The sequence below is a fragment of the Aythya fuligula genome, chromosome 3 (assembly GCF_009819795.1).
Source record: "Aythya fuligula isolate bAytFul2 chromosome 3, bAytFul2.pri, whole genome shotgun sequence".
Classification (NCBI taxonomy): Eukaryota; Metazoa; Chordata; class Aves; order Anseriformes; family Anatidae; genus Aythya; species Aythya fuligula.
Window position 1 is genome coordinate 115402954 of NC_045561.1, and position 13953 is coordinate 115416906.

The window sequence follows — 13953 nt, forward strand, 5'->3', positions numbered from 1 at the left end:
TGGGAAGGGAAGATGAGCATGGAGTGGTACTCAGATTATTAAAATCCTTTTTTCTCCCCTTTTCTTTTTATGCCAGGAGTTCTTCCAATATAACAGAAATGGTGAAAGTACTTGGCTGAGCAGTATTTCTCCACTGGATCCCTTTAACTGCCAGCTGCTTAAAGGCAAGAGCAAATCCAGCTTGGGGAGGCAAGTGAAGCAACAGAAGTGTGCTGGGATGGTACTCAGGAGCCAGTGGGAAAGAGCTGGACTTCAGGACTGGATTATTACAAAGGTGGGATATAAGATGATACAAGTAGGAGGCTGAACTCTCCAGAACAATTTTTATGTCTCCAGAAAAAGAAAAAAAAGAAAAAAAAAAAAAAGGTTAAAAGTAATATTCTGTTGCAAACTTACAGTAGGCATGGCAGTGCAAAGAGATACCAGCAAAGCAGACACGTAGCTTACATCATAAGGCGTGGTTTTATCCATACAGATCTTCTCCAACAAAACTGTCTCATCCATTCATAGGGTATGTAAGCAGTCAGACACAAACCTGCAGCTACACCTCTATGGGTAAGCTAACTGGTGCTGTGACCTATCCTTCAGCCTTGAGGCCACATGGTATGGCCTAGCCGTACAATATATTCATACAATATAACTCCTGCAGCCTCCAAAAAACACAGACAGATACAAATTGCCCTACTGGAAATGGTCCCTGGGTCAGGTTAAATTATGTGGGAGTGGCATAGCTGTCATGGGCCAAAACTGTGCCGGGGTCCATTATGATCCTTTAATAATAATAATAAAAAAATATATATATATGAAACTGGGAATGGATTCAAAACTAAGTAAAAAAGAGAGACACACTGCATTTACATATATATATATATATATATATATACACATATACATATATACATGCAAGAACACTCTCTGTGTATGCCTTATGCCTTATTTCTTGTGTCTTATGTCTGCATGTCTTATTTCCCCCAAAACCAGTGTAGAAGGCAGGTAGAGGAAAATCTTGGCATTCAATTTAGGATTAAGGCACCTAAGTGTCTATAGATGTTTATATGTGCTTTGGGTAACTAAATACCCATTACAGTCACTAACATCATAGTAAGTACAGTCAAGAGAAGCCCAAATAGCAATTCAGCTGACTGGCTCCAAAGAGAGGGACCAGAGAAACAGGCATCTGGTGTTTTTTAAAATGTCTCTAGGAATCCAAAATATCAGAGTGAGATGGCAGATCTGATACAGCACCTGTGAGAGAGCCTTGATCTTCTGCTACTAGAGTGACAAAGTGAGTCATTATGATCAATTTTAAATGTCACCAGACACCTTTGCATGGGCAACCAAATCAAGGACCCAGGTTTCCATCAGCCATAGTAGGACACATTGTCAATATCCACATGGTGACTACACATGCTCTTCAATAAAATATCTAAGTTTTTATGTCTTAACTCAATTTGAATTCACTCATATTGAATTTTTGGCTCACCTGCCAAATCATTCCCGTAATATTTGAGTGCTGAATAAGCTTAGAGCTATATCACAATTTTACTGCAGTTGCTTTCATCTACAAAGTGATTCGTTCATTTATGCTTTGGCTTCCTCCACCATTTAAGACAAAGAAATGTTGCTGTTGTTTTGTTTTTCTCCATTTCAGTCTATAAACAGTAGTATTATCACAAGTGCCCATTGTAATCAAGTGGAAACTGGTATCTTAACTAATTCAGAAGAGCAATTAACTAGTTGTCAAGAAAGCCCTGCCTCCCACAGTAATAAAAGCTTACTTTTGAGTTTCATATCTCCCTTGAACCATTGTTTGATTCCATAATATTGATAGTGAGCCATAATCACATAGACTGAAACAGGTTTGATGATCTGAACTGACTACATGTACCTCACAGAAAGCAAGGAACAGCACAGAGAACTTGTGGATGTCCCATCCCCAGAGGTGTTCAGATCAAGAATGGATGAGGCCCTAGGCAACCTGAGTGGGTGGCATTCTTGCCCATGGCAGGGGGTAGGAACTGGGTGATCTTTGAGGTCCCTTCCAACCCAAACCATTCTATGATTCTGTGATAAGAGACATGGCTACAACAGAATGGCAGAAAATTATCTACCAGAAAGTTTTCTTTTAATTAAATACGTCGTGAAGTTATTATATCCTCTGTACAATATGTCTGTTCATTGCATGACAGCTGGGCCCATGAAATAATAAAATGCTTATGGAACTTACAAAGAAATGAAATTAGATGCCAGAAATATTCTGCTGAAGACATGAAAAACTAACCTATTTGTGACCTCCTATCCTTTGGGAACTGTTAGGAAAATCTCTCACAATGAGTATAAAAGGAAACACTCTCAGAGCATGACTTAAAATATAATTAAATTCAAACTTTTTTCTACATTTTATCAACAGTGGAGGTGTTCTCATGATCTATGTCTACTTTATATTTCAGCAGTCAGAAAATCTTGGCAAAGTTCCCAATTCACCCACTAAACCTGACTGTGGCTAAGGCTTGGTCATCAATCTCACTTTGAACATTAATGTGTCAGTGTCCACCTTGAGCTGGATTCTCAGTACTACAAAAGCCCATTTATATCCCTCTGGTAATTTGAAGAGGGACAAAATAGAGATATACCACAATCACCATTCAAAAGTCAACTTAACACTGCCAGAACTGTCTCCAGACAGGATCAAGACTATAGATAGAAAACCGGGGTAACAAAGATAACAAGCTTGCCGAGAACCTCAGAAGAAAATCAGGTTTGGACAGGCCATGTCCAAGTTAGTAAACAAAATAAACCAAAGACTGTCCTCTGGCCTAGAGGCCAAGTTGTATTTATAATTTTTGTAGCTGTCCATACAGCTAAGTTCCCTCATCTAAACTGTGATGACTACATCCAAATTGCCACTTAGGAATGCTCCCTGTGTTGTCACTCAAATTGTGCCTGGGAATTGTCTGGGCAAGAACAAGAAGTCACACCAAAAATGGTGCCAGAGATCATGTGTACAACAGCACGAACTGTTATATGCCAGTGCTCAGGATGTTATCCTGACCTCATTTACGGCCCAGCAAAGAGTCTTGGGATTGAGTTTAGAAACAGCATCTCTCTCAATATAAAACATAGCAAGTGATTTCTTTCAAAAGACAAATGGTTACTTACAAATGAAGAGACATACGGTGAAAAACAAGGTCCCTGCCACAAACGCTGCCACCAGAAGCTTGACTGAAATTGGCACTGGCTGTGCATGAAGCCCCAAGGATGTCTGTAGAAGGGAGGAGACGACTTCCTTCTTGTCCAGTGACAGATCCATCAAGATCTTCAAGGATGGCAGAGTGAGGAAAGGGGAAGGACACTTGGAAAGGTGAGTTGGTGAAGGTCAGATGCTCAGCTCTCACTGTAAACCCACCTGGGGGGAACAAGCAGAAGTTCAGAAACAAAGACAAACCTCTTCAAGGTCTGAAGGCTTCTCTGGAGAAAAAGAGATTAGCTTCACTTCACTATCACTTTGGAAGAGTGTTTGCTAAGTCAATGGCAGAGGGGAATTCAGAAAAAAAATAAAGAAATAAAAAAAGTATGTTCTGGCCAGGTCCCACCTGTCCAGCTTCCTGCTGTGACAGGACTTGTTACAGGCTCCTCTGATCCAGGTTCTGCTCTTCCAGTATCTCTTGAGTTTTTCCAAAACTCATAAATACCATTGTCAAAAGTTATCATCCCCAAAACAGGAATACTTATAGATATTTTCTGCCCTGTTTATAAGGTAAGGGCTGCTTATCTGTGTGTGCATATGTTCAGCACCTGGCAGGATAAAGCCTTGGCTAATAAGTGTGGCTGGAGTATGTTTTCACTACTGTAACACTGACAGATACAGCAAGGAGGAATATTCATGTGGGCTAAAGCACAGAAAGTTTTTGAACACATTAATAATTTCAGGAGTGTCCAAAAATTATTGCCCCATGTACCTTAACATGTCAGCTTTGGCATGAGTGTTCATGTGTCAAATTTGGTTACTATTTGCCTATCATATTGTCAGTTGTAGCCTCTCTGAGTCAGATTTTACTATTCCTCTTGTCCTTTGATCTCACTCACCTCCTGAAGTCTTTTTCTCTGTTATGTTATTGTAGGGCAGTATAAGTTTATATATAAATATGTTTAAGAGGTAATTGCAGTTGGAATGTTCTTCAAAGAGCCTTTGGGTACTTCTTCAAAGCTCAAAAGGATGCTTAGTTTACATATATTATCTTAGGCAAATTCACTGAAGGTTTAGGCTGGCCTGAGGTTGTAGCTTGGTAAAATTGTGTGTGGATGCACCATAGTTATTAGACAAATCATTGCTCTTGAAATGTTACGTCCCAAAATGAAGAAGCAACAAGTCAAAATATTAAAAAAATATTCCAAAGTCCCACTGAGAAAATAAAATCAGTGCAAAAATAAGGCCACCTTTTTCTCAAAGACATGTACAATATGTGGCTCTGACTAAATGCTGAAGAACTTACAACCTGACCATGAGCAGATCAGAACAGCTGAAGGGTCTTGTTCAGCCCGACAACAATGTCAGCAAAGTGCACACACTAAAAAAAATCTAAGTATTATTGTGAATTGTTGTGCATATCACTACAATCCTGGCTCAGGAATTTTCTCACTTCATCTGAGCTGCACAACAAGCACAGTATCTATCTTGCAGCTCCATATCACCCTCCTATGCTCCATCACCCTGCAAACAGGTAAGAGCTGTTATCTTGGCATCCCAGGTGGGAAAGTGATGCAAAGAGAATGACATGTTTGAAAACTACATACTGCACTGAAATATCAGTAAAACGTATATGCAAATAACTCAAAACCTAACTCTGGATAACTTGTCTATAGCAAACATAGTAATAAGATAACTAAAGCAAAACTGGGGACAGTCCTCTTCATCATTGCATAAAACATTTTCCAGGATTCTGATGAAATCTCTATTAGTGATTGTCTGATGAAGCTAAGACCTTCTAAAAATATGAATCCAAAATGGATGCAGCCAAGGACTGTTCAAACACTGCTAAATAAGTGTAGATTGTACTCACCCTGCCCTTGGTAACAGCCAGAACAGGTCATGATTGCTGTGCAAGTGTCTATATCAAAGTTCCTGAAAGCTGTGTTGGAGATGAATAGTTGGTATCTTTTGGGAGTTTTCAGTCCTGCAGACATGCAGGTTCCACCCTGAAAAGAAGAAACAAAGAGAACTGAGAAACAAATCAACACATGAATCTCCAGGTCTTAGGAGTCCATGATGCAGTAGCTGGGAGAAAAAGAGGTGACTGCACTTGATCCCCTGGTTCTGGAGCTATTTGAAGGACACTTATAACCATTTGCCTTGCAACTTGTGGCAAGTAACATCTGTTTAATTTGCTATTTACATTACGCAATAGTGTTCCTTTCAGTCCTGCCTTCTGCATACTAGGTAAGGTTAGACATCTGAAGGGAGATAGAACTGCACATTCCCTGTGAAGAAAAAATCCACCTGGAAGGCACAGCAAGCAGATTCATTTACATCCCTTTTTACTTTACTTTGTCTTGTCCATCAGGCAGGAAATTTCCATACTTTATAAAGCCAATTATCCTATTTTAGGTTCCAAGAAGAGCCTGACAGCTGAGATTCAAAATATTTTTGCATGACTGGGGATCTGTGGGAAGAATTTAAGCTGGACATGTGAAAAAGAAGACCAAAACACACAAACAATGAGAAACACAAAAATAAAACTAGATTTAACGGTGATTGGAGGCCATGACGGAGAGGATAAGTGCATATCACTGCCCATTTATCTTGGAGACAGGCTGGGAAGAAGGAAGTACTTTATGCCAGTGGGTAGCCTAGAGGATAAAGAGCTGGTAGGAACATGTGATGCTGTTTCTGAGGCCAATAAACAGTTTTGCAGAACAGATCCCAAAGGCTGTAGCAGAATATCAAGGGAGAAATCAGCCCTGTGTGAAAATTTGGAATGAAATGGACTTTTAGAAATAGTTTGTCACTTCAAAGGAGTGGTACTATTTTTAATCTCATTAAGAAGCAGTGTCTCCATCACCTCTCTTACTTCAAGGCAAAAACACCTGGGATGATGGTCCTGGTCCTTGGGTCATCTTATTCCAAGTCACTGCTAGGTAGAAAAACCCTAGCTGCTGGTAATAAATTATTCAGAACTCTATGCTTTTTTTTTGCTTACACTTGCCTATTCTTCCACCCCAGCCCCATTTCTATCACTTTTAATGATCAGTAAGTAGAAGAAGAGTGTGAGATGGTAATTCCTCCCCTAGTGTGTGTCACCTGTCTCAGACCTTCTAGTTTTTCACAAATGGCTCTACAAATGGCTTCACAGAGGCATTAAGTTGCTTTATAAAGCAAGGGAGGAGCTGACTGAATGTCCATGAAGGTAACCCCTTGCCTGTTCTCCCATGTGCCTGGTGACAGGACGAGGGGGAATGGGCTTAAGTTGAGCCAGGGGAGTTTTAGGTTAGATGTTAGGAAGAACTTCTTCACTGAAAGGGTTGTGAGGCACTGGAACAGGCTGCCCAGGGAAGTGGTGGAGTCACCATCCCTGGAAGTCTTCAAAAGACGCTTAGATGTAGAGCTTAGGGATATGGTTTAGTGGAGGGCTGTTAGCGTTAGGTTGGAGGTTGGACTCGATGACCTTGAGGTCTCTTCCAACCTAGAAATTCTGTGATTCTGTGATTTTACAGGCCCTGGATCCGGCTCTGCCACTAATATGTTAATTGATCAAAGCTCCGGTTTTGATATGTCCTGATATTTCTGGAAAACAATCTTGGTTTAAAGCACCTCTTTGAAAAACTGGAAGGGCTAGCAGAGAGAAAAATCCAATGTTCCCATTAAATTAATGTCACAAAGTTTTAATTGATATTAAAGAGACATCATTATTAAAGGGAGAATTACATAAATTAAGATGTAAATTATGACAAGGAGGCTCTTATCAAGAGATAATCAAAGATAATCACCCCCCTGGGGTGCAGCAAGAAACAAGGCACAGCTGAGTGCCTCTAAATCTCTTAACAAGTACAGCATCAGAGTCCTTCCATGTATCCTGCAAAGCAAAAACACACACATTTGTGTATGAGAGAAAGTCATTGTGTCATTGGGCCCCTGTAGGACAGGGAGGACAGGAGAGGCTTTCAGGGAGGCCCTCAGGGAAGCACTGTAGGACAGGATGCTTTCAATAGGCTCACTGCAGAGATTTCTTTCTGTAAGCTTCTGAGGAAAAGTCATTTAAAACTCTTTTTCTGCTGGTCAGAGAGCAAATTAATTTTATGAACAGCAACAGAAACCCAAGCAGGGGAAAGGGGACCTCAAAATTGCAAACAAGCATCTGTGGCCAGTTGTAACTAAAATTCCTTCATCATCTGTGTTATTAATCTATGTTACTAATCTGTTAACAACCTCATAGCACCCAAAGGACTTTGTTCAGCTGCCTAAAGAAATAAGAGAAGATCGTATTTATTGCATAAATAAAAATGTTATTTTTTGGTGGCATTTTTCATTCTTAAGTAAATAAGCAGCACTATGTGTTCCAGGTGAACCGATGATGGTATGAGAGAGCAGAGGAAACCAGATAACTAGAAAAGAAATCAAACCTATTATTGCCCTCATCATTCTCCATTCTCAAATCAGTAAACTAAATTCAGTTTTATATGGTTAAATGGTTCATGCATGTTACTGAAAATTATTTATAGGAATTATAAACAAGGAAGACCTTGTTTAAACAAAAAATGTGATTTCTCTTTAAAAAATAGTTTCTGTGAAAAATAGGGAAAAAATAATAATACTTAACTTACTAAAATCCTCCATAATTGAACCCAAGTCATATTTTGGTTTGACTTTTAAATGTCATTTTATATTTATAAAAAAAAAGAATATACATTATAATATAAAATCTTTCAATGTTTCAAAATTCAAACAGAAAAATCAAAGACCTTGCTTCAAGTTTGTTTAAAAACTCTTTGAAACTTTCATACCATGATGAAAAATGGCTTAGAACAAAAAATGCTGATTTTTCCTGCAGAATGCAAACTCTAGTTTCTCAACAGCTGATGTTTATTCAGCTCTGTACCATCAGCTGGTAATGAATGGAGTGCCTGAAAAATGATGCAGGATCCAGCTGATCAAATGCTATTTCTCTTCTGCTGCTGCCAGCAGAAGCAACAAAATCCCTGGTTCCAGCAGGCACTGATGCTGCAAGTTTCTCTGTTTCATCACCAAATCATTGTCCCTTGCAGGTGCTGCTGCTGCAGGCATCATTTTTCCAAGCAGCAGAAGACAGCTAGAGGACTAAGTTTATAGATCAGTGCCCAAAACTCATCCTGAAGCCATTTCTTTTTCTCCCTATGCACAAATTCAAAAGTCAAACTTTACCTAAATTGCCACGGAGCATGGACTTTCAGGTTGCTTATTTGTTTCTCTAAATTTCTGTTTGAAGGGTTGTTGTGCAACTCAAGAGACACTGAGCTAGTTCCTGCAGCGCTTACCTTTTGCCCAATGTGTCCAATTAAAAAACTATTAGCTACAGATGTGTTTCCCAGGCTTTCAACGATGTCAATGCCAAAGTCTGTGCAAGCATAAATCCGGAAACTCTGGAGTATGAGGTTGCTGCTCCTGAAAATCTATATAAAAACATAATAAAGGAATAAAACCAATAATTTTGAAAGACTGTGGTTTATAACTGTGCTCTTCTTATAATATAGTAGAGAGGGTGAGAGTGCAAAACAACTGAATTTATATTTATTATTTGAGAATCTCCCCTTAATTTCTTATTTTAGCTTTCAATTAATAATACAAAAAACTTTTACATTCTGCCAATTTGTTTTCATATTAAAATATAAAAAAACTGTATGAAATAAAATCAGAGAATTGGTAACAAACAGGGTAAAATTGCTCCAAATGTCAGGATTTTCATGACTTCAAAGAATAATAGTGTAGTGTTAATGTTTATAGCGGAAAGATGCCTTGAAAATAACCAGAGGTATTGCTTACAGTCACCTAACTGCTAGAAGACTGTTCCTAGAGCTAGCTTAGGGAAAGAAGCAGAATAAACTTGGTCATTAATGTATGCTGGGACAGTAATGTACAAAGAAATTACAAGCTAGGTGGAGAAAATCACAGGAAAAAAAAAAAAACTGTGAAGCATCCTTTTGTTGTATTTCTTTTCATACAAGTAACCTTTTCCAGAGAGAATATGCCACTTTAATGCACTTAAAAATTGAACATCTTCAAAGGAAGTGCCATAGGATGAGTTAAACTAGAAAAAATGCCTTACAGAGAAACACCTACAATCTCTTCAGTTTATCAAACAGGGGCTTAAAAGGGTCACAGACTCTGAGTACCAGTATGAAAATAAAATGTCAGATAATAAAGTTCTTTTTTGGCAGTGGTTACTTTTGTTTTGTTGGGGTTTTTTGTTTGTTTGTTTGTTTGCCTATTTTTATCAGATCAAGTCATAGTGATCTACAATAGCTGGAAATGAAGCTAGACAAATTCAAACAAAAAAGTGCACATTTTTAACAAGGATAGAAAAATTTCCATGCAAACCATTAACCCTATGAAGGCAGCAGATCTTTCACCAACTGCAATCTTTACAAATACCTCAGATACACTGGGAGGATTGTTTTGTCTGTATTATAGTGACAGACATACATCAGATGGTTAGAGAGTCCACTTCAGCTATCCATGATGATAATTTTTGTTCTGCACTGAAGCATAAGGATTGCTCACAAATTGTGTTTCTGGCTTCATCACCAAAACCTCCAGCTGAGGGGCATGGAGACACAGGCATGAGAGGTTTTACAGCAATTGTGGCCTATTTGCAGCCTGGAAGTCTTTATAGATATGGTACACATCTAGAGATCAAATAACATTTCCTGAACGCCACAGAGGACAGTCAAGATACAAATACCTGGGCTCCACCTTGGCTGCTCCAAGCTGTGAAGCTGTTGAACTGAACAGGGCCATTTGGGCTGTCTGGCAAATATTCTGGGTACACAAGCAATCCATGCCTGTGTAGGAAAGAAAGCAAAGGACACTGCTTCTTTACAGTGCATGTGTTCATGGCCACATTTTCCTACTTATCAATTGATATCTAAAATCTTATAACAATTCTCTGCACAAGACTTTACCCTTTATTCAAAGACTAAAACCTCGGGGACAGCAGTATTTATTTTAGGCATCTAATAATGAAGGAGATGTTACTCGATATTTGTTTTCTATTTAGGAGAAGGCACATCAGAGCGAACAACCAGCATGCTGTACCCCTGACAGGCACTTACTGCAGCGCATTCCCATCATGCTTTCAACCAGTGTTGGCTTCAGGTGAGTCCTAAGTGAATCTGTATGGATTATTCCTTTCTCAATCTTGGATTCAAACAACTTTGAGTACGCTCTAAAAGTATGTGTTCCTGAATACAGTCCTTGGTCTGACCTTCTCAGAGATTTTAAATCCAGATTATTAGCCTGATTCCCCCAATACAAGTGACTCCATCCACTGATTTATAGCACAATGACATTCTTTACCATGATTTCTGTTTTAGGGAAGCACAGGCAAAAGCTGTAGTGAATAGTTGTTGCTGGGTACTACAAGAACTAGAATTACATGTAACATCGGGCATACATACAGTACCTTTTAGCCTGTTAGACTGCAAAGTGCTTATTTTCCATTTCAACCTACTTAATCAGAGGCTAAACTCTTAACATGGATTAATCGTGCTGCTATTCTATAAAGCATCTGGAGGTAAGAAATGCCAGTGTCATATCTCTAATGTTGGCCTGTAACACATGTTAAATATCTGTTCTCTTGCATGCCGTCCTCTTCTGCTCAAAATGCCTGGCATACTTAAAAATGAGCTTTATATTCAACACAGGAGTACATGCTTCAGTGCTTTGCTGTTAAATGGTTGACGAGGAAATGTGTTAAATGTAGTACTGTAAACTATATCAGCACAGAAGAACTCAGCGAGTTAACAAATTGGGCTTGTTAAAGAAGACAAAAGGACTGTATTGAAACTACTAAGGAAACCACTCACAATCAGACCTGGAAAAATAGCCCCAACCACATCGCTGTCCATCACTGACTTTGCTCTGCTGTTGAGAATTCTGCTTAACAAGAAAGAAAGCCCTTTAAAAGATGCAAAATTGAAGAAAAAATCCTGAAAAGAGAGGAAAAGCTTTTTCTGCTCTCCACTGCAGTACCATGCGCAGCAGGAAAGTCTTTTCAACCAAAGGTCCCCAAGTACCTTGTGCAGGAATGGGCGACGTTCTCACTGAAGGATAGGAGAGGCATTTTGGATGGTCCCTCAGGGGACAGATGAAATAAATACCCATACCCAGCAGCACACACAGTGTTACCCTGCAGAGAAACATATACAGTTGTGAAAAAGATTACCACAGATTTCTGAAAATTAACATAAGTTTCAGAAGAAAAATGCAAAATGCAAATTCTGATAAGTCAGGCTGACAGAAGCTGGTACCTTGTTTCTGTATCTATGCTCTCATCCTGTTCTTGCTCCGTCCTTGGGCCAGGCTGACAAAAACCTGTTCTCAAACCAGACAGCAAGGGCTGGCCTAGCAATAGGAACTCCTAACAGAAAAATGGTATTGACGGCAAACTATACTTTTCCCTGATTTACTTCTCAGTCTGCATATTTCTCATGTCAATACAGGAAAAAGAAACATTGGCATTGAAAAAGTGACACCCTGAAAAGTAAAGACAAAGCAAAGAAATACATCTTCATGCTATGTTAGTGTCTGAACAATTAAACTTATTCAGATCTGTGATAAAACACTTGGGTTTGATTCTTTTTTACAGGTTAAGTGATTAGCCATGGGGAGATTAATTCACTGTGAATTAAAACCTCTTAATGAAGAAATTCTAGAGTTGCTTTCTTTGCAAAGAAAAATGAAGTGAACATAAGGCTTATAATTAGGAGTTTAGTTCTTGCAGAGTCTGTAGCAAGTGGGTTGTGCTGGAGGTTTTACAGTGGTCTAGGAGATTTTCTACTCCAGGGCAAATACCTGCTCTTACCTGCTTATTTTGGACAGTAGGCAAACTGACTTGTATTTGGATGTTGTCTATACAGGGATGCTTTCATGCATGCATCTGGCCATGATCCCCCTCAACTGTCTTAGATGTGTAAAATTTTGATGCTGAAGTCCAGGCTGCTAAACTTAGGCTCCCTTTCCAGGAAAAAAAGTAAGGTGTAGGCATGTCCAGAGGGCAATTCATCCTGTCTAGACTTAGATAAGATTAATTGCTCTCTGGAGGTACCTAGTTCTCTAAAGGGAGTCTAAGATGAGCTTTCTTGCAGCTATAAGAAGAGGTTGCTAAGATCGGGACTGACATCCAGCGACTACCATTCCTAGGTCACCGGACAGTGTTAAAACACTAATGGCTTTTTGGTCCCTGACGGTCCAAATCAAAGCTGAACCTGGTGACCCAGAGGTGAAAGCCTGCATATTCCAATTACTTTCTCCTGACCCTTCCAAGCGTGTTCCCTGCAGTCATGATCTCTGACATCTGTCAAGCAACAGAGAGATATCAATAACCAAAGCACTGCTCTCTCCATCCCCTGGTAAAGCTGCTGCTTTTTTCCAAAAGTGCAGCCAGAGAACCTTTTTCTTTAACAAAATGCTTCTGCAGTCCTGTCACATTATTTCCAGGATCTTTTACTTGTGACTCCAATCATGCATTCTGCAGATGATTCATAAGGAAAAACTGCATATTTATTCAGCCAGCTAGTGGCTGGAGGGCAGGGGTTTTAGGCAAGGAGGGAATTTTGTGTGGAAATCAATTCTTTGTGGAAGTCAGTATATTATGAATGTCCGTGCAACCAAAATTCCAGAGAGAAATTACCTCCTCGAGCATGCCAAATACCTGGAGGTATGCATCGCAAGTCAGTAAAATAAGTGGCTGACGTTTAAAGTGTCTCTTAACTGTACAACCCCGCAAATGTAAATATTTCATGAATTTGTTTTAAATGACTGGGGCTCAAAGTGTTGACCTTATAGATGACATTAAAGCTCTGGAGAGTACGTCCAGCACTGTTCCCCCAGTTTCAGAGCCTGGTAGGATGCAAGGAGTATCCCCAGCGGGCTCACTTCAACATGTACACAATTTGCAAAAGGTTTTAGAAAAGATCTCAGTAGGAATGAAATGGTGGGAAACAAACAATGCCAAACAGATGCAGCCTCACCTCTTTGGTATTGTGGAGAATGGCTGAGTTGGGTGGTGCTGGGGAACAAAATCACTTATCAACAGCATGGCCATCAGTCACTCCTCTGACATGGAAGCATGGGTTGATCTCCACCCTGCTCATTCTTGTTAAACTGTTGCCCAGTTTTCAACATCATTGCAAGAAAGGAAAGAGAGCCTGCTGGCTGAATTTCTTAAAACCTAATTTGTATGTTGTTATGTAAGAGCACTGCATGCTGGTGCTGAGATTTAAGGGCATTGAATGTTTATGAATAGGAAGTTACTATAAAAAAAGCCTAAGACATACTGGGCCTAAGATAAACGAGAGAAGTTGTTGATTTTTCTGGTGTTTTTGTTGTTGTTTGGTTTGGTTGGTTTTTGCCTGCACACAAGAATAGAACGAGGGACACATGGCATTTACTTCAGTGACAAAACAGCCAGTAGCAAAGAGAGGCATCTTCTGTTCCACTTGCAGATACCAGACAAGAAACCAGCCTGCTAATGAAATTGTCTTATGTCACTAAACCAGGACTTCCATACTTTATTAAAAAAAAAAAAATGCTAACTTTGTCATAACCATTTTGCACTTCTACTGTATAAAATTTTATCTAACAGCTTGATTCACAAATGCACTTAAGAGCTTAAGTCAAATGGAAACCTGTGGGAATTGGGTCTCTGAATGTCTTTGTAGGCTCAGGTTTGAGTGACTGCTGTGTCCCAATTTCAACACCGT

The 13953-nt window shown here is 39.4% G+C and overlaps 1 protein-coding gene across 1 annotated transcript in view; it reads right to left on the minus strand.

The window, feature by feature from the left end:
* PKHD1 (PKHD1 ciliary IPT domain containing fibrocystin/polyductin) overlaps nucleotides 1-13953 on the minus strand; it is a 253965-nt gene that overhangs the window by 119071 nt on the left and 120941 nt on the right. Inside the window, exons 42-46 of the mRNA XM_032185191.1 lie at nucleotides 11266-11378; nucleotides 9933-10032; nucleotides 8509-8643; nucleotides 5061-5196; nucleotides 3160-3406 (exon numbers count right to left, since the gene is read on the minus strand). Of these exons, the coding sequence (XP_032041082.1) occupies nucleotides 3160-3406; nucleotides 5061-5196; nucleotides 8509-8643; nucleotides 9933-10032; nucleotides 11266-11378 (731 nt within the window). The remainder of the gene's footprint in view (nucleotides 1-3159; nucleotides 3407-5060; nucleotides 5197-8508; nucleotides 8644-9932; nucleotides 10033-11265; nucleotides 11379-13953) is intronic.